Source organism: Diplotaxodon limnothrissa, linkage group LG7, assembly GCF_057381915.1.
Source record: "Diplotaxodon limnothrissa isolate DT_005_m linkage group LG7, D_limnothrissa_male_GT1.1, whole genome shotgun sequence".
Taxonomy (NCBI): domain Eukaryota; kingdom Metazoa; phylum Chordata; class Actinopteri; order Cichliformes; family Cichlidae; genus Diplotaxodon; species Diplotaxodon limnothrissa.
Genome location: NC_140602.1, coordinates 29028203 through 29050731, shown reverse-complemented (window position 1 = coordinate 29050731; position 22529 = coordinate 29028203). Strand labels below are relative to the sequence as shown.

At 41.0% G+C, this 22529-nt stretch overlaps 1 protein-coding gene across 3 annotated transcripts; it reads right to left on the bottom strand.

Annotated features, from left to right (window-relative positions):
- Positions 1-924: 924 nt before the first annotated feature.
- Positions 925-22313, bottom strand: LOC146628469 (uncharacterized). 3 transcript variants are annotated; one of them, XM_085359559.1, is made up of 13 exons: positions 22173-22313; positions 21637-21778; positions 20913-21037; positions 15379-15545; positions 15161-15284; positions 14698-14758; positions 14571-14667; positions 12762-12906; positions 4735-4871; positions 4517-4640; positions 3639-3829; positions 2016-2163; positions 925-1259 (listed from the first exon to the last, which is right to left on the bottom strand). In XM_085359559.1, exons 3-13 carry the CDS (start codon positions 20992-20994, stop codon positions 1183-1185), a joined length of 1353 nt encoding a protein of 450 aa, XP_085215685.1. In that variant the 5' UTR covers positions 20995-21037; positions 21637-21778; positions 22173-22313; the 3' UTR covers positions 925-1182. The 3 variants fall into 3 exon arrangements, with proteins under 3 accessions (XP_085215685.1, XP_085215683.1, XP_085215684.1); XM_085359557.1 differs by having other exon boundaries at positions 14571-14758; positions 22173-22312; XM_085359558.1 differs by lacking the exon at positions 21637-21778 and having other exon boundaries at positions 926-1259; positions 14571-14758; positions 22173-22312.
- Positions 22314-22529: the final 216 nt, after the last annotated feature.

Genomic DNA, 22529 nt, shown 5'->3' with positions numbered 1-22529 from the left:
GATAATCCAAATCCATATTACCATTTTATTGAATTTATAACATGAAACCAGGTTGTTCATGTAAACAAGCTCAGTTATTTATTAGAAGTAGTGAAGTGATCATGTTGTTTAAAGGTCCTTACAATAAGCTCTTAATTCATCAGAATCAGAATACTGTAATAATCCCTAAAGAAATTAATGAAGAAACAACTGCAGACACAACAACATAAATTAGGCTGGACACTGCTGTAATACCAATTTAAACCAGAAGGTGTCAATGTAACCTATTATAACCTATTGAGAGAAGTATTTCTCACTATAAGATTTGACAAAATAAGTATTTAGCATGACATTTTGGGGATTTTACTGGCTTCACAGCTTGTGTTTCCTTGCAGATGTTAAATGTAACATATGAGCTAAATTATAAACTTCACGTAAACAACCACAAAAACACCACAGAATCAAAGGACCTGCCTCCCCACAGGAACGAGCACACATACAGTCATGCTTATCTAAGAAGTCCAACAGAAGCAGCAGGGAATCAATCACTGCTGTGATCAGTGAAGCAGTTTCCTCCAATAATCAATAATATCTGTGATCAGAAGTCGATGAATGTGCTGTTCTTTAGCTACCTATCGGTAGGATCTGCTGCAGATCGATATCAGATCTCTAATGCTCTCTTTACATTTTAAAGAGTCCTGAGAATGAGACTTTGGACGAATGTGGGTTATTGGGTAATTATTGATTATTGATTACTGGTATAAATGCTGTCAGTAAAGTGGTAATCAATGAGAGGATCATTCAGTGTTTATGAGTTTCCTTTAGTAATCTGTGAGGGTGATTTTAAAAAAACACGATGCACAGTAAACAAAGTATCAAATGAAAGATTTATTCTTATAACACATGTCATTACACATAAAGGAGCCAATGTGAAAGAGGTCAAATGTAGTCAGAAAAGAGCTGCAGAATCCAGATCAGCGAAGCACAAACCTCCATCCATCCACCAGCAGCTACACAGCAGGAGGCTTCAACGCTCAGGTGAAGTCTGAAAAAAGTCTGCAGCAATGACTGCAACTGTCTGAACTTTGGGCTCACATGGATGACTGTGCTGAGATTATTATCTGAAACTCTGAACATCCACCACCAGAACTGAAGATAAACAACAGACTTTTTAACAGAACTTGAGAGGACCACTGACATAAACTAGGTCCAGTACTGACATGTGTGGGCTGAAGAGCAGTGGACTGGAGAAGACCTCTGGAGGAGCCGCAGCGATGCTTCTGCAGAGTGAAGCGAGGAAAAAAGCATTTAAAACCAGATCTGCTCGCTTCACAGAAATCTCACAGCTGAGGGCTCCCTCCTCTGAGAGATGGCGCTCTCTGTGTAAGGTATGATAAGCTCGGTAAAGAGAAATGCCATTTTGGGGGGGAATTACCACCTCCATTAAAATGTAACAAAAGGTTCCCAACCATCGTGAAACCATAGGGGAAAGCATCAGCAGTGCTTTTCCCTAATCCCTAACGCAGTGTTTGCTAAACACTGAACAGGTCGGCCCACAGATCAGTGTTTAGAGTCAGGACCGATCCCACCCCAATGCAAACATCAGGTAAACAGAATCGTCCTCTGGGAAATAATCGTTGCACACCTTCTGTTATACAGGCATCCATTAGCAATGTTGATGTGATGTAGCTACCAATGATTGGTTATTTCTTTCTAATTGGTAATTAGTTTGGGTAGTCTGTAAAATTAACTCATAATAAACTAACAGTCCTTATTTAATATCTTGTCTTTTCTAAAAATTAGGCCTTTGTTTTCGCCATTACCAAATTACAACACAAATAATAAGCATTTAACATCTAGCTTCCTGTCTGCCCGTTTATTTTATAATAGACGAACTACAGCATCAAAATGACTTGATTTGGGAGGTAACCAGCATGTGGTTAACATGAAACCCTAACCATAATCCTACCCAGAAGCAGCTCACCAGAGACCAGGTGGGCATGAACAGGTGAACAGAGAGAGATTAGGTCACATACCATCGATCACTATGAGCCATACAGTGTGACGAGAGACTCCTTCAGAGTTGCTTGCCAGGCAGGTGTACTCTCCAGCATCAGCCAGAGTTACGTTTCTCAGAGTCAGCAGTGATTCTACCTCATAATCCATCGCATTCAGATCCTCATCCTGTGAGGGAGAGGGACATGGATATCACCCAACATGTTTCACTCAAAAGGTTCCAATCAAAGCTGGTCGATACAGCTCTAAACACTGGGTCAGGAGTCTGAGAGAACTTTAAGAGTGTGACACTAAAGGCCAGTTTACGCCAGTTAGTTTACTTTTCTTTTAGTATGGGACTAGACTCGGTCCATGTGTGGGAAAGGAAAAGAAGGAAAAGTAATCCCATGGTTTAGTGGCATATCGTGGTGATATGCAGGTAAGAGCGCAGTAAACTGTAACACATTATACAAGTCTTAACTTCTACCCATCCATCGTCTCTGGAACCCTCCTGAGCCGAGACATCCTTCAGAGGGAGTTCTTTTCCACCACATTTGTCTGCACTCTTATGCCTTTGGTCCAAGGCCACAGCTCATCATCACAGATCATGGTAAAAATATAGATTACAAGTAAATCAACGGCTTTACCTTCACCCAGCACAGCAGACATTTCACCAAACTCTCTATGAATGCCCTACTTCACTTTACTCTGGTTTGGAAGGAAACTAACCAGAGTGGGCAATCCAACATCTTCTGGATAAAAACTGTTGCGTCAAATTTGGAGGTGCTGATTCTCATCCCTGCCTTCCTGATGAATCTGAATTTGAGCAAACAGATGGAGTCTTTGCCAGTACACCAGCATAGCATCTGACTGCTAATAGGTGATTTGTCACCCTTGTCCCCTCACCTTCCTCTACAGAAAAGGTGGAGGAAGGTGACCCCATTTAAGGTCAGCAGCTGATCTTTGGATGGTTTGAGAGCGACTAAATGTCCTGCTTCATGGCTTCACCAACATGTGAGTTTTTGTTTTAGTGACACCCAAAGCTATACTCTACCCTCCCATACATGTCAGCTGCCTCCAGAGGCTCACAAGCTAACTAAAATTTGATAGGACTCCTTCTACTGCATCTCTGGTGTCCACCAGGTGGTTTGAGGGTTGATGTTGCAGCTCCAATAAGACACCTCTTTAATAGAGAGGTTTAAGCCCAAATGGGATAATTTAATAGAAATTGTCCCATTTGGGCTCAGTGTCCCATCCTCGAAATACCATTTTAATTCTGGAGGTTGCAACTGTCGATCTTCCTGACTGTTGCCTATAAATGGTATTTTTTTTTTATGTTTGAATGTGTCAGGCCTGCCTGGTACCCTCCCTAGCCACAAAGCAGATGACAGCTCAGCTCCAGTCTTCACTCAAGTGGTTGCAGATGTGATGACAGAGAATGTGCATCTTTGGAGCTGGAGGTGCAGTTCCCATTCATTTTTTCTGCCTGTTACACTCATGCACAAAAACTACGAGCTTGGGTTTAGAAAAAGATCACGGTTTGATGACGTTAACCCTTACCCCACCATGGACCAGAATAACATTAATCTAGCTTCAAAACACTTTGGAGACATAAAATAATTCTAACATAAGCCTGTAGTGCTGCCTGATTGTGGTGTACGTACTTTGGGAGGACGAACAAAGGGAAATATTTCTATGTCTTCTTTGCTGCCATTGATCACGATGTGTTTGAACCACCGTATGTAAGGCTGTGGGTCACCCATCACTGCGCACACAAGCTCCACATCACTACCAACAACAGCGATCCGGTTACCCTGCAGCCCAGCATGCAGGTCTGGCTTTTGAGGAGAACGCTCTGTAACAAAACAAGGTTTAAGGTTAGCATGATGCAAGATCATACAAACGACTAATGTCCACAGAGAGCAGGAGGAGACCGATAGCCATTCTGTTTGCCTGCAACATGAGGATGTTTAGTCTGGATAAAGTCTTTATGAAACTCTGTACGTTTTGTAGTTTACTGACAATATGTTTGTCCACTTAGTAAGTACTTAGAAAATGCATTAATGTTATTACTAAAGCTCACTGTGCCATAGTTTAGTGATATTGACTTTTTATGTGGTTATATTTGCAATCTCAGATTTGGAGGGAGTTCTGTGTTTCTTTCACATGGTCACATTTTAATGTTAGGTGTATTTGATATATTGTTGTTGACTTTGTTCAGTGAGCTTTAATGCGGTTTAAACAAAGAATACCCTTGGGACACCTCTACAGCAAATCAGCACTTTATTCACTCCAGCATTTCCACTCTTATACTTCTCAAAGTGCTGTAATTTTATTTTTACTTGTTAAGGCCAAACCGCCTCCATCAGTCATGCAACCTCCTTGATGGTGTGGGCGGTTGTACAGGACCAGTGAAAAGTTCGGACACACCCACCGAAGGTCAGCGTTATGGTCGACACACACAGTCCAAAGTACTGGAACCATCTGGTTTTTGCAATAAAGCATGCTGTATGCCGTGTATACATGCTGCAGATAATCTTACCAATTACATTCAGCTGATAGGTGTGTTGGAGGGTCCCGTGTCTATTCTGCACCACACAGGTGTAGTTCCCTTCATCAGAGGGAACCACTGACTCCTTTATTAGAGTCCATGTGTGGTCTCTGATCTGCAAGATTAAAGAAAGATACAGAAAGGGTGAAGTAAAGCTTTACAAGCTGAAGTTGTTTCTAGAGGCCTTTGACTCGTTGGTCCATCCTGACCTCTTTTCCGTTCTTGTACCATCGCAGGGCAGGAAGCGGCTTTCCTGTCACTTGGCAGTGAAACTTCACCGTCTTCCCGACAGGAACTCTGTAGATGTGTCTCTTGTCCGGCCTCACCCACTGCGGTGGCAGTGATTCTGAGACAACATAAGGAAAACATCATGATTAATACTGCGTATGCATCTTTCCAACACAAAGACTGAAACTAAGAGGATCAGCTTGAGGGTTAGCATGCAGCTTCTCACTGCAACATTCCCCGGGTTGTCCACTTTTCTTTAAGTATTATTCAGAGGATTTCACAATTAAAGAGCGTCATTTAAAAAAAAGGTGCTCATGAATGTGCACAGGCTGAACCTTTGCACATAAAAGAGAAATCCATGCATTTTCCCGTGATAAAATGATCAACAAGTCTATCATACTTGGTTAAAACAAATCCAGATTATATATCATCCAATATAAAGGTAGTGCTAGAGACCAGTGGAGACCTTGCTCACTTCAAATGCTTTTGTATTAATCTAATTTTAATTTTGATCTCTGGCTCTCTTCCACAGTGTGTCTTTGTCACGGCAGATAGCTGCCCCTCCCTGACCCTGGTTCTTCTGGAACTTTCTTCCATTTAAGAGGGAGTTTTTCTTCCCCTTGTCACCAAGCACTTGCTCAAAGAAAGTTGTCTGATTTTGGGGGTTTCTCTGTATTATTACAGGTCTTACCCTACAATATAGAGCACCTTGAGGTGACTGCTGTTGTGATTTGGCACTTCTTAAATAAAATAGAATTTAATTGAAATTAATAAAACCCTGCTGAATTGGGCACCTTTGATAAAGCACTGCCACATAATCCTCCACACTTTCTTCAGGCTTTAACATTTTCAAACATATTGTCATCTTCACAAAATCCTCACACACAAACTCAAAAGTTGTTTGATTTTTTTGATTTATGTCAAAAATACCTGCCGACTGGTCATTATTCATATGAGTCTCTATGATGTCAGTGCTCCGCAGATTGTCATTTACATCAGACCTCTCACTGCTCATAAGGGGGCAATTTTCAACTTGCGCCTCGGCATTGGGGTCCACCTCAGCAACACAGGGCTCCCGTGGCCCCAGCTGGCTCTGCAGGGTTGAACGGTTGCCAGCCAGGTGCTCTGGCCGTCTTTGAGGATCATAAAAAACTGCCTTCTGTGACACACAACATGCTTAAGGAGCACAAATTTGCACCCCAAAGAAACCATCTTCCAGGTCGAGAACAGGGTCCTAGGCGCCCAAGAGCCATCCGGCATTTTGCAGACCCCTCCCTCCTCAAGGTGCTTTATATTGTAAGGTAAAGGCCGTACAATAATACAGGAAAACCTCAACCATCAACTGACCTCCTGTGAGCAAGCACTTGGTGATAAGGGGAAGGAAAAACTCCCTTTTAACAGGAAGAAACCTCCAGCAGAACCAGGCTCAGGGAGGGGCGGCCATCTGCTGCGACCGGTTGGGGTGAGAGAAGGAAGACAGAACTAAAACATGCTGTGGAAGAGAGACAGAGATTAATAATAAGTTGTGGCAAACCACCAGGGGATTCCACTCATACCCAGCGAGAAGGGAAGAGGGAGGAGTGATGTTTTGGATTCTAGGAGATGTTTTGCCGCCTTGTGAAGTCACTGGGGTTGAGTGAAGCTGAGATTAAAGTTGATATAAAATGTGATGAGCTCTCGTGTCATCCTTACATGCCTCCACAAAGTAATGATTAAGTGCAGGGAGGTGTATAAGACCTTCCAGCTGCCCTGACTGGTTTGAACTGTGTTTTACATTTTTCACTGTAAATAAATGCACCGGGTTCACTTGGAGCTAACAACTCTCAAAAACCTGAGGTGTTACATTTGGTACAGTGGTAATTCTGATAGGTTTTCCCATTTGCGCCATGGTTCCCGGCTCTTGTCCTTGCTGGGTTTGGTAACGCTTAGGGCTGGGGTCCGTTCTTCGTACCTCGCTTACTACATCCAAGATCAAATTATCGCACCAACTTTGAGCTCGCTATTCCGGTTCTCCGAGCACACCTGTTGTTGACGATTAGTACAGCTGGATGAAGTAATGTGAGATCACTGGGTAGCTTAACAGGGGCTACGCATCGATAGTAGAAACATTGATCGGCAACCCTTTGATTGGTCGGCGAAAATGTCGAAGGAGCGCGCTCGGTATTTTTCGGCAGCAGAGCAAGAACTCTTGAGTGAGGGATTTCAGGAGTTTCAGAGTTTAATTAAAACGCAAGGGAACACTGCAAAGGCTGCAAAAGCAAGGAGAGAGGGCTGGCAGAAAGTTGCTGACAAATTAAACTAGTAAGTAATTTAATAATAATAATAATAATAATAATAATAATAATAATAATAATAATAATAATAATAATGGATTGGATTTATATAGCGCTTTTCAAGGCACCCAAAGCGCTTTACAATACCACTATTCATTCACTCTCACATTCACACACTGGTGGAGGCAGCTACGGTTGTAGCCACAGCTGCCCTGGGGCAGACTGACAGAAGCCAGGCTGCCATATCGCGCCATCGGCCCCTCTGGCCATCACCAGTAGGTGGTAGGGTAAATTTATTATATTATATTATATTATATTATATTATATTATATTATATTATATTATAGTACATTACATTATATCCTCTTTCACATTAGAGCCACAACAGGACCCACTAGAACATGGGAACAAGTAAAAGTGGAATATAAGAATATTCTACAGAATGGTAATATTTATCACTTATATTGCTTTTAGTCTCTTGAAAAGAGACCCTGAAATAATCTGTTTGTTTGTTCATAACAGCAACCAAGAAAAGGGAAGAGCACAAAAAGACAGGTGGTGGTCCTGCACCCCCTCGTCAACAAGTTGGTTAAGTAAATAATACCCTCACGGGAAAATCGATATCTCTCTATGAGCACACTGTCGCGCTGAGCTAAAGGATCCTGTCTATCCCGCAATATACGCTGGATTCTGAGGACTCTCCTTATCAATAATCTTGCACCTTCCGCAATGGGTTGGTCGCGTATACAGACAGGACATGGCTGCGACAGACTTCCCAAATCCACCTTCGCTTTTATAGCCGTGGTCTCTCATCTTGATTACGTGAAGTAATTTACTATTACTACTCTAAAATATGAATTACATCTGTAATAATCACATACATGTAGGGGAGACCGGGGATAGTTGTAACATTTTTGACATTTCTGTCTGTAAATTGGAGCTCTTTTAAGGTAGTGGATTCAAAATGTAATGCAAAGTATTTACATGTCTCTTCTATTAAATAGTGCAGCTATTTTCTCTGCAGCACAATTACCCATTGCATGGTATGGTCTCAAACACGAAGAGTGAAATGTTACAATTAACCCCATAGTCTGGGTTAGTTGTAACATGGGGTAAAATGTAACACAATGAAATAAGGGTACTAACAAAACATTAACATGTAATCTTTGTTTATTCAACACATGAATGCACTTACATCCATTTATGTAGCTCTGTGTGTGTGTGTGACAGAATGCAGAAATCTAGCTTTTGAACATATTCCAACCCCCCAAAAAAGACAAATTATGGAATTTTCTGCAACTGAATATTTCATTAATTTTGGTTGGTCTTCCTTGAGTTTGGCCTCATTGGCTCAGTGGGCATTATAACCTACAACTCTTGCACCAATTTTGAACATAACAATGAAGCTGAAAAAATGTAGTTGTTCTCCAGCATCGCAATTCCATTACTTTTTATCATGGCTTACCTTGGTGTGGTTTGCAGAGTGCTTCAGAAAGATGAGGAAATCTGTTTCTTGCACCCATCCTGATTTATTTCCACTACCAATACTTCCTACTGGTCCATCTCTGACACAGAGGTCTGCATAATGTATGTGTGGGAACACAAACAGTGGAGGAATTGTGTTGCCAATGGCATTAACCGCATATACAAAAGCGACCAGTGAACCTCTCTCTGCTGATGTCGTTGCCCCAACTTGTTTAATATAAGTTAAAGTAATAGTGTGGTAAGTTGTAACATCTGCATTATTGTTACAACTGACCCAGACTCCTATAGCCATGAACTAGCTAACATTACAGCCAACGGCTAAAACATTAGCACTAAAGACCTACACAGAATATATCCCCATAGACATACAAATAACACAATTTAAGTTTGATGAGTTTAACTGCAAAGCAGATAATGCTATTAAACATTGAAATAAAGTAGAAAAACTTACTTTTTGGCATACAAATTACTTTTTTTCATGTTAAATTGTCTGTGTTTGACAAAATGTGCTGATTTTTCACATGTGATAGCAGAACTGAATTGGGCATGCACAGGATGAGTCACATCATTTGAAACTTAGCCCTGATTGGAGAAATTGGAAGTGTTACAACTGACCCACGTTACAACTATCCCCGGTCTCCCCTAATAGAATGTTAATAGTACATTTCCCTTTTTTTAGGAAATGACCTGTATGTATCTGTATGAAATCAATAAAAGAATCAAATACTGCATTATCTTTAGTTACATTGATAATATTTATTTATGGACAAACAGTGGTAAAATATCGCTGTTGCTTTCATATAAATGAAGCGGACATACCTGCGTGGCCGCGATCTAATCCTGTTTACATAAAGTAAACCTGCTCCCGAGCAGGTTTACGCTTATGGATCTGTTGCTATGACAGCAAGTCCCGGATGAGCTTCGGAGAACCGAACGATCCAAGATCACGCGAAATCGTCAACAATCAAATCCACTTAGCGAGGTACGAAGAACGGACCCCTGTTCTTGTTCCCCAGGTGTTTTCACTTCTCCCAGTTGCCCTGCTGTATACTCAGAGTGGTCCTCGGCCCTCAGTCTTTGCCTCAGCTTCTGTTAAGCTATCCTAGTTCCTCCCTGTAAACTCTGAATCCTGTTCTGCACATTGCTCTGTGGATTTTGTATTGTGCAACATTGTGTTTCAACAGCCTTATTAAAAGGTGGGGTTTGAGTTAACTCTGGCCTGTTCCAGATTTTGCGTTTGACAAACTCCACCCCTACCCATAAACTTAGGTGGTTTGCGAATTACTTGGTGGATGTTGAGAGGTTAACAGGGAAATGCATATATTTCTATGAAATAGGGTGACACACCTTATCAGACTGTATGGAATGGTCCTGGGCCGGTGACCCAGCGTTTTGAGTTTATTATTATTTTCTAGTTTCTTCTGATTTTGTGTTAATTCTTATTTTGTATTAGTTTTTAGGGTTTGGTTCTTGTGTTTAGTGTTTTAATGTTCTCCCTTCTGTGCTCTGTTCGTGCCCCTAAGTTAGTGTTGTAGAACAGCTTGTTCCTGTTTTACTTTGAAGGTCTGTGTCTTGTCGTGTCTAATTAGGTTCAGCTGTGTTCCCCTCTGGTGTGTCATTCCCGCATTACCTTGTGTGTATTTATAGTGTGTGCCTGCCTGTGTTCCTTGTCAGTTCGTCTCTGTTATTCAGTGTTTCTCCACGTCTCTCTGCCTTGCTTCCTCCGTGTCATCTCCACGTATCGTCCCGTGTCCTTACGTTTTCAGGTTTGTTTATTAGTTTTTCCCAGTCTAGGTTTTAGTATCTCCCTGTTCCTTATTTCCTGTATTTGTACTTCGCCATCACTTTAAATAAACACTCACTCGCACCCTAGCCAGTACCTGCATTTTGGGTCCTTTTCTCGTAACACCACACGACTGCTGCCCCAGCCGTGACACTCAATGTTTTTACTGTTTATGAACTAACTGACCTTGGCCCTATTTCAGGAAGCCGGTTTAGTGCAAACTCTGAGTAAGTATACCCTGAGTTGATGAAAACTCTGGGTTTTCGGTTTCACAAAGCGAGTTTAGATTAATTCTGAGTGAGTTACTATGACGACACACTCCGTGAAGCTAACCTGCCCCCTAGCAGGTTTACTTCAACTAACCCTGACGTTCTCCGCCCCTTTGTCGGAAACCTGACTGTAGGAAGTGTCAGACATGGCGTGTCCCTTCCTTGAAGAGCCAGTAGATGTTGAAGCCCAAATTCTCCGCAGAGCTCTCCGCCGGGAGAGAGTGATTAGAGCGCGTTTGGACATTTTATCATTTCCTGATGATTTCCTGTGTGAACGTTACCGTTTTTCAGCACAATCTATAATTTATTTGAATAACATCCTCAGGCCTAATATTGCTCATGTGACACATCGCGGACATCCTCTCAGTTCTGTACATATTATTTGTATTGCACTTCGTTTTTTTGCAAACGGGAGCTTTCTGTATAATATTGGTGACGCTGAGCACGTTTCCAAGGCTACCGTCTGTCGGGCAGTCAGGAATGTTACAGTTGCACTGAAACGTCTCCTGCACTCGTTTGTGGTGTTCCCCGGTCATAGACCCACAAGATTTATCAAAGAGGGATGCCACAAAATTGCAGGTATCAGGATGAACAAAACTTAATTCATGATGTGGTGATACTTGAACTACTACTTAAATTTTACATTTATTCTCACGGTTCCCAGGCGTGATTGGCTGTAGAGATGGCACTCACATTCCAATCATTGCTCCTTCAGTAAATGAAGGAGACTATGTGAACAGGAAGTCTTTCCACAGCATTAATGTACAGGTACATAGTTTCCTGTAGCATTTCAAACTAACAAATTATTTCATTATAGTGATGGATGCTAATTTGTGTTCTCTGCACTGTGAAGATCATATGTGATGCTGCCAACATTATCACAAATGTGGAAGCCAACTGCTCAGCCTCTGTGAGTGGTGGTGGTGGAGGACCTCCACCTGTTTTTCGGGCCTCCGCTTTTTTTCTAGTGGCTATAACGGGTCACATTTGAGCATACAGAGTAAGCAAATATGTACTTGTAATGTGCTCAGATAATTTCAATAAGTGCTTACAGAGGGGAAATGAATGTAGCCTCTAACTGCAATTGATTTACATCGGACAAACAGACCAAGCACTATGGCTCATAATACAATTACACCTCACCTGTTTGGACTATATTTTTATATTTCATTTTTACTTGCTGCCAGGAACGTTTGGGGCCTGTTGGGTTGCACCTGCGCTCACATCACATCACAAAATCAAATGTATGAAATAAAAAATAAAATAAAAAATAATAAAATAACGTGTTAAATGGGTGGAAATCCCTAGATCAATGTTTAAATTAACACTCACGCATTGACTCTGTCGGCTATGTTTTGCCAAGCATGCTCCCTTTCTTTTGCAGCTGTGGCTGTGTTACTTTTTTTCCGCAAAATTTGCATGTTATCGGCATATGCTGCCATCAGAATTTCGGCCTCAAGCGCTGTAAAATACATTGACCGCGCCTTCTTTCCCTCCGTCTCCATGGTGACTCGCTTAATCTGTGCTCCACTAATCAGGGCTTTATGTATCCTCGTGCGCGCGCTTAACTTGGGGTTGAAGCAACTCCACGTTGACTGAACTAATTGTTATCAGCCTTTCTGAAACCGAATATTCCGAGTTGGACAGTTCGGGGTTACTCAACCCTGAGTATCGTTTTTCACTCTGAGCTTTCTAAACCGGCTTCCTGAAATAGGGCCCTAACAATTAGTTCAGTCAAACAGTCAGGTTTCCGACAAAGAGGCGGAGAAGGTCAGGGTTAGTAGAAGTAAACCTGCTAGGGGGCAGGTTAGCTTCACGGAGTGTGTCGTCATAGTAACTCACTCAGAATTAATCTAAACTTGCTTTGTGAAACCGAAAACCCAGAGTTTTCATTAACTCAGGGTATACTTACTCAGAGTTTGCACTAAACCGGCTTCCTGAAATAGGGCCCCGGTCTCCAAAAACCCATGTAAGCCAGAGCAAACCCGAACAGTGGTCCCATTAACTAACATTAACTGGTTAACTACCAGTTTAGATTCTTTGCTTGTCATCTGACAACTTCTAAACATTTTGTGTCCCTCATTCAATACTTTCATTGAATCATAGAACAAATATTTATTCAATATATTAATATTAACAGAGAAGGAGAGATCTGACATCATATCTCTGTATTCTATCCTGTACAGATCTTCATGTACCATCATAGACAGTGAGCCATGCAGATCTGTAGGCAAACCCAACAGAGTTTCCAGCCAGACAGGTGTACTCTCCAGCATCGTCCAGGGTTATGTTCCTCAGAGTCAACACCTCAATTTCTTTGTCTGTGGTGTTCAAACCAGCAGTCTGAGAGAGAAACACACAAAAATCTGTGTCATCCTTCATCAGTGTCCCTCAAAGGTCAGAGCTGAGTTAAATTCCTCACCATCAGCAAACTGAAACTCAAAAGTCAAACTTAAATCTCTCACGAAGTCAGTGAATTCAGTTCATGGATGCAAACTTTAATTTTACCACTTCAACAGTCTAGTGCAGGAGACTAAGATCACTCTGAAAAATCAGAGTGATTTCAGGGGGGTGGAGAAGTGGGTTCAGAGTGTGGTGTCAGGGGAGGCTTACCCACACAGCTGCTCTTCATCACCTGTCTGAGCTGTGTGGTTTGAAAGCCGGAGGAGGCAGCTTTAAAGCCATGTAAGCGTGTCAGAAACAGCTGGAAATAAAACACCTGTTAATGTGTCATGCTGTGTGTGGGGGTACTTTATACCTGTCACAAATCTGAGAAAATATAAGGATTTAAAAACACAAAATCATAAATTGAAGCATAAAGATTTGGTTCAGCTTTATTTCCAGTTCAGTTAGATTTCCTGTTGCTGAGACTGGACTGATGAATCGGAGGTCTAGTCAGCTAACTCAGCTTTCATCCATAATTCAACAGCTTTCCCAGCAGGACATTGCTTCCTGAATGGCAGTAAGCTGTTAGAACAATGATTCAAAAAGTGATGTTCCCATATGTTGTTATTGCAAATGTCTTTTAAAAAAACCCAACTTTACCCAGTTCTGTTCACACAGTTTTCAGAGGCTGGAAATTATGAGAGGTTGACACACCTGAGTGAAAGTCTTCTTTTTTCTTGATCTGTTCCTTTGGGAGCAGCAGATTATGTGCCTTCATCTCACACTATCTTAGCAACCTCCTCTGTTAGACCAACCTCCTGGATTAGTCTTGTGCTGGGAAAGGGATCCCAATGCAGCTCCTTACAGGAGCAGGCGGTTTTAAGAATGCTGTGGACTAAAACTAGGCAGTGGGTACTAGGCAGTGGGTGCCAAGCGCCTTTGTATTATGTCATGATGTTTAACAAATTTAAGTGTATTTCTTTGAAATGTATCTCAGGGTTTTCTTCTGTTTTTAAGCTGCTCATATTCATAATGATATATTTTCATATTTGTTTGGTTTTATGTTTGTTTATTTTTTTTTGTTCATAACTGCACAGATATTTGCACATCTGATTGATAGTTTTTGGTCACATGACTGACTCGTTACTCCATCATGCCAGCTAATAGTGGACAGTTGGTATTACTGCAGGACAGAAGTGTTGTGGGGGGGTTTTCACCTGTCTCGAGCCAAGACTACTGGGATCATCTATTCATGTAGGAAAAACAAAGATTTCAAGACAAATTGCAAATTTTGGGGACTTCTGATGTATATTCTGCCACAGCAGCTTTATTATGACATGCACACGCAATATACCTCTCATTCCCAGCACTGGGAAAACCACCGGGATACAAAGTGTATTCCTTCTAATTGGAGAGGTGTGTACTACCAAATTCACCCTCATCACTTAGCCAATTAAGCCAAGATCTGCTTATTTCACAAAACATATTCTAAGGGCTCTGACAGAGATCAGATTTATCCTCCTTCATTATAGATGTAAAGAGTGTCACACAGCAAAATAAAGCTAACAAAAGAAAATTACTAAAACTGGTCTAAAGCTGAATTTGGTGGTGTTGGTACGTACTTTAAGAACACGAACATAGGGCAGCCCGTTCGGTCCCACACTGCTGCCGTTGATGATGATGTGTTTGAGCCACTGCATGTGAGGTTGTATGTCGCTGAAAACGCGGCACACAAACTCCACGTCGCTGCCAACAGCTGCCGTCTGGTTGGCCGGCAGCCCTTGCTGCAGGATGGGCCTGCTAGGACGCTCTGAAACAGGTGGGTTGGAGATGAAGACAGGGGTAATCTTTGCGAATGAGTTAGATATCCACAGAGAGGAGAACAGCATGTCACCAGTAACACCTGGAGGACGTACCTGCGGATTGATTTTCTAACTGTAGTCTAGAATGGCTTTTTACATTTAGCAGTGAAACAGTTTGTGAGCAAAATGTTAATAATGAACTTTTGAGTGTTCTGGTTCTATCGGTCACAGTACCATTCACAATCAGTATGAATGGGTAACAGTATTCATGTCATGGGTGACATGAATACTGTTACCCATTCATGGAAGGACACTGAAGAAAAATAACAAGACTGGTTTGGACCGAGACCTTTCTGTCATTTTATGTTAAACTAACATTACGACCCTGTGTGCCAGATAATCTCTCTTACCAAGTACATTCAGCTGGTAGGTGTGTTGGAGGCGCCCATATTTATTCTCCACCAAACAGGTGTAGTTCCCTTTATCTGAGGGAACCAATGACGTCATTATTAGAGTCCCCGTGTGTTCTCTGATCTGAATGATTGAGCACAGGTAAAGACAGAAAATAAAGTAAAGTTTAAAATCTGGTTGTGCCTCTACAATTTCCACTTTACAGCCAGAAACACACCTGAAAGCCTCCGATTCTGTGATCCCTCCTGAACAGTTTCCCGTTCTTGTACCATTGTATTGCGGGAACCGGGTGTCCTGTTGCTTTGCATTGCATTTTTATCATGTTGGAGACAAACGCAGCATAGAGCTTCTTCATTTCTGGCTGTACCCACTGTGGAGCCATCCCTGGTGAGGAGACACCACGAGGTAAACCTCATCAGTTTACAGTGAAGAACTCTTTGCCACTAAACACCTTCCATTATTACTGAGACATTCCCAGTGTCCACCTTGTTCAATTCAAACATTTTATGGTGATAAATGTTTGAAGTGTTTGAAGATAAATAAATTTACTGACACTGAAAAATGTTGAAAGATGTATTGCTATTGGATAAGTCAGAGCTTTCGAGCCAATACCAATTAAACATCAGGCCTTTCCAGTAGTGTGCCATCCCAGGTCCCAGTTCTGGGACAGGAGACAGGACAGTCAAAGAATCAACAAGAGCTGTATCTGAACATTTATCTTTGGAGGCTTTCCCATTTTTGACATTCAGTCAAGCCCTTTCCTGATCCCCAAGCACTGCCTCAAGTCAAGCAATAAACAAATAACCACAGAACATCTGTTTGCCTCCTCTGTTCTTTTTATTGTATCTGGGACCTGGTAAGTTGGTCATTTAATAACATTTGTTTCACACAAAGTTAGTTATAAGAGTTGGCATAATCTTTCAAAACTAGACTAAACCAAAGAGTGAAGGTGCATGTGGATGGGGCTTAGGGCTGGGCAAATTGACCTAAAATCCATATTGCGGTATAATTTGAAGCATGTGCGGTAACAATATGTTTAGCAATATCTTCTTTTCTTCTGTATACCGTATTTTCCGCACTATTAGGCGCACTTAAAATCCTTTAATTTTCTCAAAAATCAACAGTGCATCTTATAATCCATTGCGCCTGTATGAATTCTGGTTGTGCTTACTGACCTCGAACCAATTTTATGTGGTACATGTCACTTAAAAATCTGTCAAAAATGTTTTAGTACCAATTTGGTAAGCTACGAAGCCGCACCACTTGATGGATTGTCTGAGCATTATGGCTACCATAGTCAGGAGCCTCGCGGAGTAATCTGGGTCCAAAACTTTCCACTTCAGGTCCCAAAGTCAAAAGAACACTGCTGCATCACTGAGAGTTAAAAACTGTCTAAATTCTTTCATCTTTGATAAAATGATCAGCGTTGATGCTTTACCAGGTGTAACAATTAAGTTTAACATCCAGGCATCCATGAAAATAGAATTTATTAAATTTAACGGAGTTAGAAGTTAGCAGGAAGTTAGCTCGCTAGTTTCCACTTAAACATGATATAGCATGTTCTGACTGAGAGATTTTTGAAAAAAATGTAAACACACAGCTCTGCTTTCACTCCCGACATAAATGAAGGCAGAAAACTAAACAGCAGTGACTTTTTTAGGGTTACTGAAGTTGGACTAGCTGGTATATAATGATGTGCTACGTGATCGCTAGCGATACAGCTATGTTAGCATAACATAAACACAGTGAAGCTAACTTTTTCCCACTCGATAAAAGTGGGGGTTCCCAATGGTTAGGGACAAATGCAATCGCATGGCAGGATGCTGTAAAAAGACCAAACTTCAGTCAGGAGAACAACTGAGATAATCCATCCACAATACGAGGTTAGTCATTAATATACTGCAGCAACATAGGAATAGAGCAGCTGTGAGAGAATTCAACATTAATGAATCAAAAGTACGGTTGTGGAGGAAGCGCAGTTTTTGGCTTTACTCATATTCGAAAACGTGCTTCATCTCTTCGCTATTACTGTCGCCTGGCATAATTTGCAGATGATATTGCTTGCAACCGCTGTGATGCTTTGACCATAACAGGCGCAGCTTGATGACACCATCAACATGCGCTATTGCGGTAGAGCAGAATAGTCAAAATCTCTACCGTTGGCCAAATTCATATCGTTTCTACCGAATACCGTTTATACCGCCCACCCCTAATGCGGCTGTTAGGGAAAGTGGTAGTTTGCTGAAAAGAGCTGCATGGCCAAGAAAGCAAAAGACTTCCTCAATTTCTGCCAGACAGCTCGTCTGAGCAAGGAATGGGAAGAATAGAGATCGACGGGCTGGACCGACAGACCAAGTGACTTTCACGCATTGCATTGTGGGTACCAGTGGCAGCAAAATCAAAACACTATATCAAGTGCTAGCATTTCCAGCATTCATTAATTCTGCAGTTTCAATCCCTACTTGCATTTTATTTACCCCAAAAACAGTTATGTATATTTATATGTATGTATATATGTATATATAGTTATGTATAGAGCTATATCACGTTATAACGTGATATCGAGTGAAAAGTATATTGTTCTAACAATATACATTTCACGTTTGAACGATAGAATATCACGTTATTACAATATACATAATTATCACGTTCGTACAATATGATGGATCCATGGGGTTGGGAAAGCCAGAAGCAGGGGAGCTGGAGAGGTACCTTTCATGTCCATTCACTGGAGGTGTGGATTTATTGCATGGCTTTCCCCACATCAAGAAGCTTTTGATCAAAATCAATACAGCTCTTCTTGCATCTGGAGCTTGTGAAGGACTTCTTAGTCCTGCAGGATTCCTGTTCACTGCTAAACAGTTACAGCTTCAAAGAAAGAACCTTGAGAGCAAACTGCTGCTGAAGCTTAACCATCACCTCACTGAGTGAGTGAAGAAATGGCACATTTTTGCTAAATATGCAGAAATAGATGCACACCCATACAATTTATGGTAAACTGAGCTGCCTTGTATGTGCATATGTTGAAGATGCATCGTTCTAATGTTTTCTCTGAGGCTGCTGTGCCATTTGGAGCAAAAATGAATATAAAGTTTATCTTGTCACTGGAAATGGTTTGCACTGTTTAATTATTTAAATTATTCACCGTAGGTGTTGGTGAAAATAGCTTTATGTTGTAAAAAACTGTTGTTGTGCCTTAATTTGTTGATGTTTTTACATACATTCCTTTTTAAAATACTAAAATTTGTATATTTATTTATTTTTGTTTGTCTGATAGCATTTATTTATAAAATAAATCGGACATTTCAAACAGTTACTCACTACTTGATTAGTCTTTTCACCAAGTACTTTTTTACTCTTACTTGAGTAACTTTTTTGACAACTACTTTTCACTTTTACTTGAGTAATAATATTTTAAAGTAATGCTACTCTTACTTGAGTACAATTTTTGGATACTCGACCCACCTCTGGTGATCACTGACTGTTTTTAGGAGCTTTTTGAGATTAAATAGAAGAAAATACATAACATTAAACATGTTAACAACACAAAAGCCATATTAAACGCAGACTACTTCTCCTGTTGCTACTTCAATCATGAAACTGATCAATGATCAGCTGATCGTCTCTCTTGTTTGTTTATTGCCCACTTTGAGCCAGAAACAGGAAACCAGCGGATGTCGAGCTAAACAACAGCAGCACGTTTAAGGTTGATTAGCTGTTGTTAGAATTTATTTAATATTAATTTCTAGTATCAGCTGGAGCCACAGCTGTAAAGCTGCTGGTCATGATATCGGTTTGGATATGTGGTAAGGCAAGGCAAGGCAAGGCAAGGCAAGTTTATTTGTATAGCACAATTCAACAACAAGGTGATTCAAAGTGCTTTACAGAGACATTAGAAACAAGAACAAATAAAAAGCATGATTTAAAATTGATTAAAACAAGCAAATAAACTAACTAACTAATTAACAAACAAACAAACAAACAAACAAAACAGTATATAAAATCAAAACAGATAAAATCAGAACAGTAGATAAAATCAGTAGTTAAATGTAAGTTTTGAAATTTAAGCTTAAAGTGTGGATTTGGTGCTTTATTCAAATGCAGCTGAGAACAGGTGAGTCTTCAACCTGGATTTAAATAAACTGAGTGTTTCAGCTGATCTGAGGCTTTCTGGGAGTTTGTTCCAGATATAAGGAGCATAAAAGCTGAATGCAGCTTCTCCGTGTCTGGTTCTGACTCTGGGAACTGATAAAAGACCGGATCCAGATGACCTGAGGGATCTGGATGGTTCATACTGGGTCAGGAGGTCATTGATGTATTTTGGTCCTAAACCATTCAGAGCTTTATAGACCAGCATCAGAACTTTAAAGTCTATCCTCTGACGGACAGGCAGCCAGTGTAAGGACCTCAGAGCTGGACTGATGTGGTCCACTTTTTTGGTCTTAGTGAGGACTCGAGCAGCAGAGTTCTGAATGAGCTGTAGTTGTCTGACTGATTTTTTAGGTAGACCTGTAAAGATGCTGTTACAGTAATCAAGCCTACTAAAGATGAATGCATGGACTAGTTTTTCCAGGTCCTGTTGAGACATCAGATCTTTTATCCTTGATATATTCTTGAGGTGATAGTAAGCTGACTTTGTTATTGTCTTAATGTGTTTTTCTAAGTTTAGGTCTGCATCCATCACTACACCCAAATTTCTCGCCTGGTTTGTGGTTTTTAGATGTATAGATTGAAGTTCTCTGGTGACCTGTAATCGTTTTTCTTTGGCGCCAAAGACTATTACCTCAGTTTTGTTTTTGTTTAGCTGGAGAAAATTGTGGCACAACCAGTCATTGATTTCCTCAATGCATTTACCAAGAGCCTGTACAGGGCCTCGGTCTCCTGGTGACATTGTGATATATATTTGTGTGTCATCTGCATAGCTGTGATAGTTTATTTTGTTGTTGTTTATAATCTGTGCCAGTGGGAGCATGTAGATGTTAAACAGAAGGGGTCCCAAGATGGAACCTTGGGGAACTCCACATGTGATACTTGTCTGCTCAGATGTGAAGTTACCTATTGATACAAAGTATTTCCTGTTTTCTACGTATGTTTTGAACCAGTTTAGTACAGTTCCTGAAAGACACAGGTAAGAGGGAAACATGAAGATGAAACCAGGAGACGTCCTTACTGACTCATCAGAGCTGAACAGGTGATGGAGAAACAGGTTTACCTTTTAGGTGACAAGAATGAGTTGAAGGAAAGTAATGAACTGTTTCTGAGAGACAAATAACACCAGGATCCTTTGTAGCTGACGGCTGGTAACTGTGCAGGGTCGGGTCTGGCAAAGTTTTGCCTGGGGGCCAGGTAGGGCATTAGCAGGGAGAGGGGGGCACAAAGAAATACTTTTCTTTCTTATTCTCATTTAAAATGTCTAGCTTTTATTAAATAATTATCTGAATCTTACAACCAAAGTTTTCATCTGATGTAAAATGTATAGAAATCATACATATACCAACAAGACTGTACATCACTGTCACAACAGCGTTTGTTTTCATTCAAAGGCTTTATGGCTTTTCCTATAATACCTGGTGGGCTGGTCTCTAGTCAAAACGCCCAGGCCGATTTTTTGTCACAGTCCAGCCCTGCCTGTCTCATTATGTTTGTGTTTGGGAGTGAACAATGGTAGGTGGCAAACACTGGGATGGTTTTTCTTGAAGAATGCTTGTCAGCAAAAGCACATTTAGACAGAGCGCCCATGACGCTTCTTACCTGTGTCTGTGTACTCTGAGTCCAGACCAGACTGAGCCAGAGAGAAGTGAACCAGCAGCAGCAGGGACCAGAAACGCATCATGTCCTAAGCATCAACTTACAGGGACGTCCACACTCTGAGCACTCTGCAGCAACAACAAAACCAAACTCAACCACCATTATGTCACTAAGTCTTCAATTCAATTCAATTCAATTCAATTCAATTCAATTCAATTCAATTCAATTCAATTCAATTCAATTCAATTTTATTTATATAGCGCCAAATCACAACAGCAGTCGCCTCAAGGCAGTTTATATTGTACTGTATATCCTATAATAATAGATACAGAGAAAAACCCAACAATCATATGACCACCTATGAGCAAGCACTTTGGCAACAGTGGGAAGGAAAAACTCCCTTTTAACAGGAAGAAACCTCCGGCAGAACCAGGCTCAGGGAGGGGCGGCCATCTGCTGCGACCGGTTGGGGTGAGAGAAGGAAGACAGGATGACTTTAGGTGACTGTAACACATCTGCAGCATCATTGAAAACAGAGGGCGCTCCACTCACCCTCTGTGCAAACAGCTGTTCAGTCTATCTGTGTTTGTTAACAGGATCAGAGTGTGCTGGCTGTTGAAGGTCAGAGGCCTTTGAATCATCTCCTTTTGTTTAACCTCTCACTGATATGAACTGATCTCTTTGCTTTTACTGTATTTATTTTATTTTTATTGTACAGTAAACTTACCGAGAGGCTTCGTGCAGATGTTTGTGTGGCTGGGATCTCCACTGGAGTCTTTGGGTTACTGTTATGTTGTTCTACATGTCTTAAATCTGACAGACTTACCGTCTGTGATTATAACCAGACAATCAAACAAACTCCATCAGAGCTGAAATAAAAAGGAAACTTGAAGCTAAATAAAATAATAATAATAATAATAAATATTAGAACATAATAACCCTGGTTTAATGAAAGCGGAAAGCCACATCTCTGTGTGACATATGTTTAATTCCTTATTGAATATAAGAATATATAACATTATCAGCACAACACAGAAATGGCATTTATGGCATGATTTAGAGAAGCTGGACTCACTGTGTATTTCTTTATTTGTTTTTAAATTTATTATAGCTTTCACTTTGTTTTCACTTTCATCTAACTTTAATATTTTATTTTTAGTTAAATGATGGAGCAGAGCAAAAGCAAACAGCCTGACTGAGCACTGGTGGGGTCAAAGGTCACAGCAGTGGTACCTGTAGTCATTCATGCAGCAGATGACTCACCGTCAGTGGAAACAGAGAGGACTGACACGTTAGTTTGTCCTGGGATTTAGGCTCCAACCTCGACAGAAGTGTCCCGTAGCACGTCTACGCCTGAACCAGCGGCTCTAGTTATGGTTAAAACCCTGGTGGTGTGATTACAGATGCCCCCTGAGGGCGGGACGAGGGTCGTCCATTTACTGTAAGAGAAACACGGAGATGAAACGCCTACACAAGGTCATATTTACTCTGGAGTCCCTGTTTACTCAGTGACCACAATCTGCCAGGCGGTCTCTATTAAATACACTCATTATATAACAGTGCACTTTATGCGTTTTCACTAATAGGGACAAAACTGTAAATTCATTTTAATGCAAAACC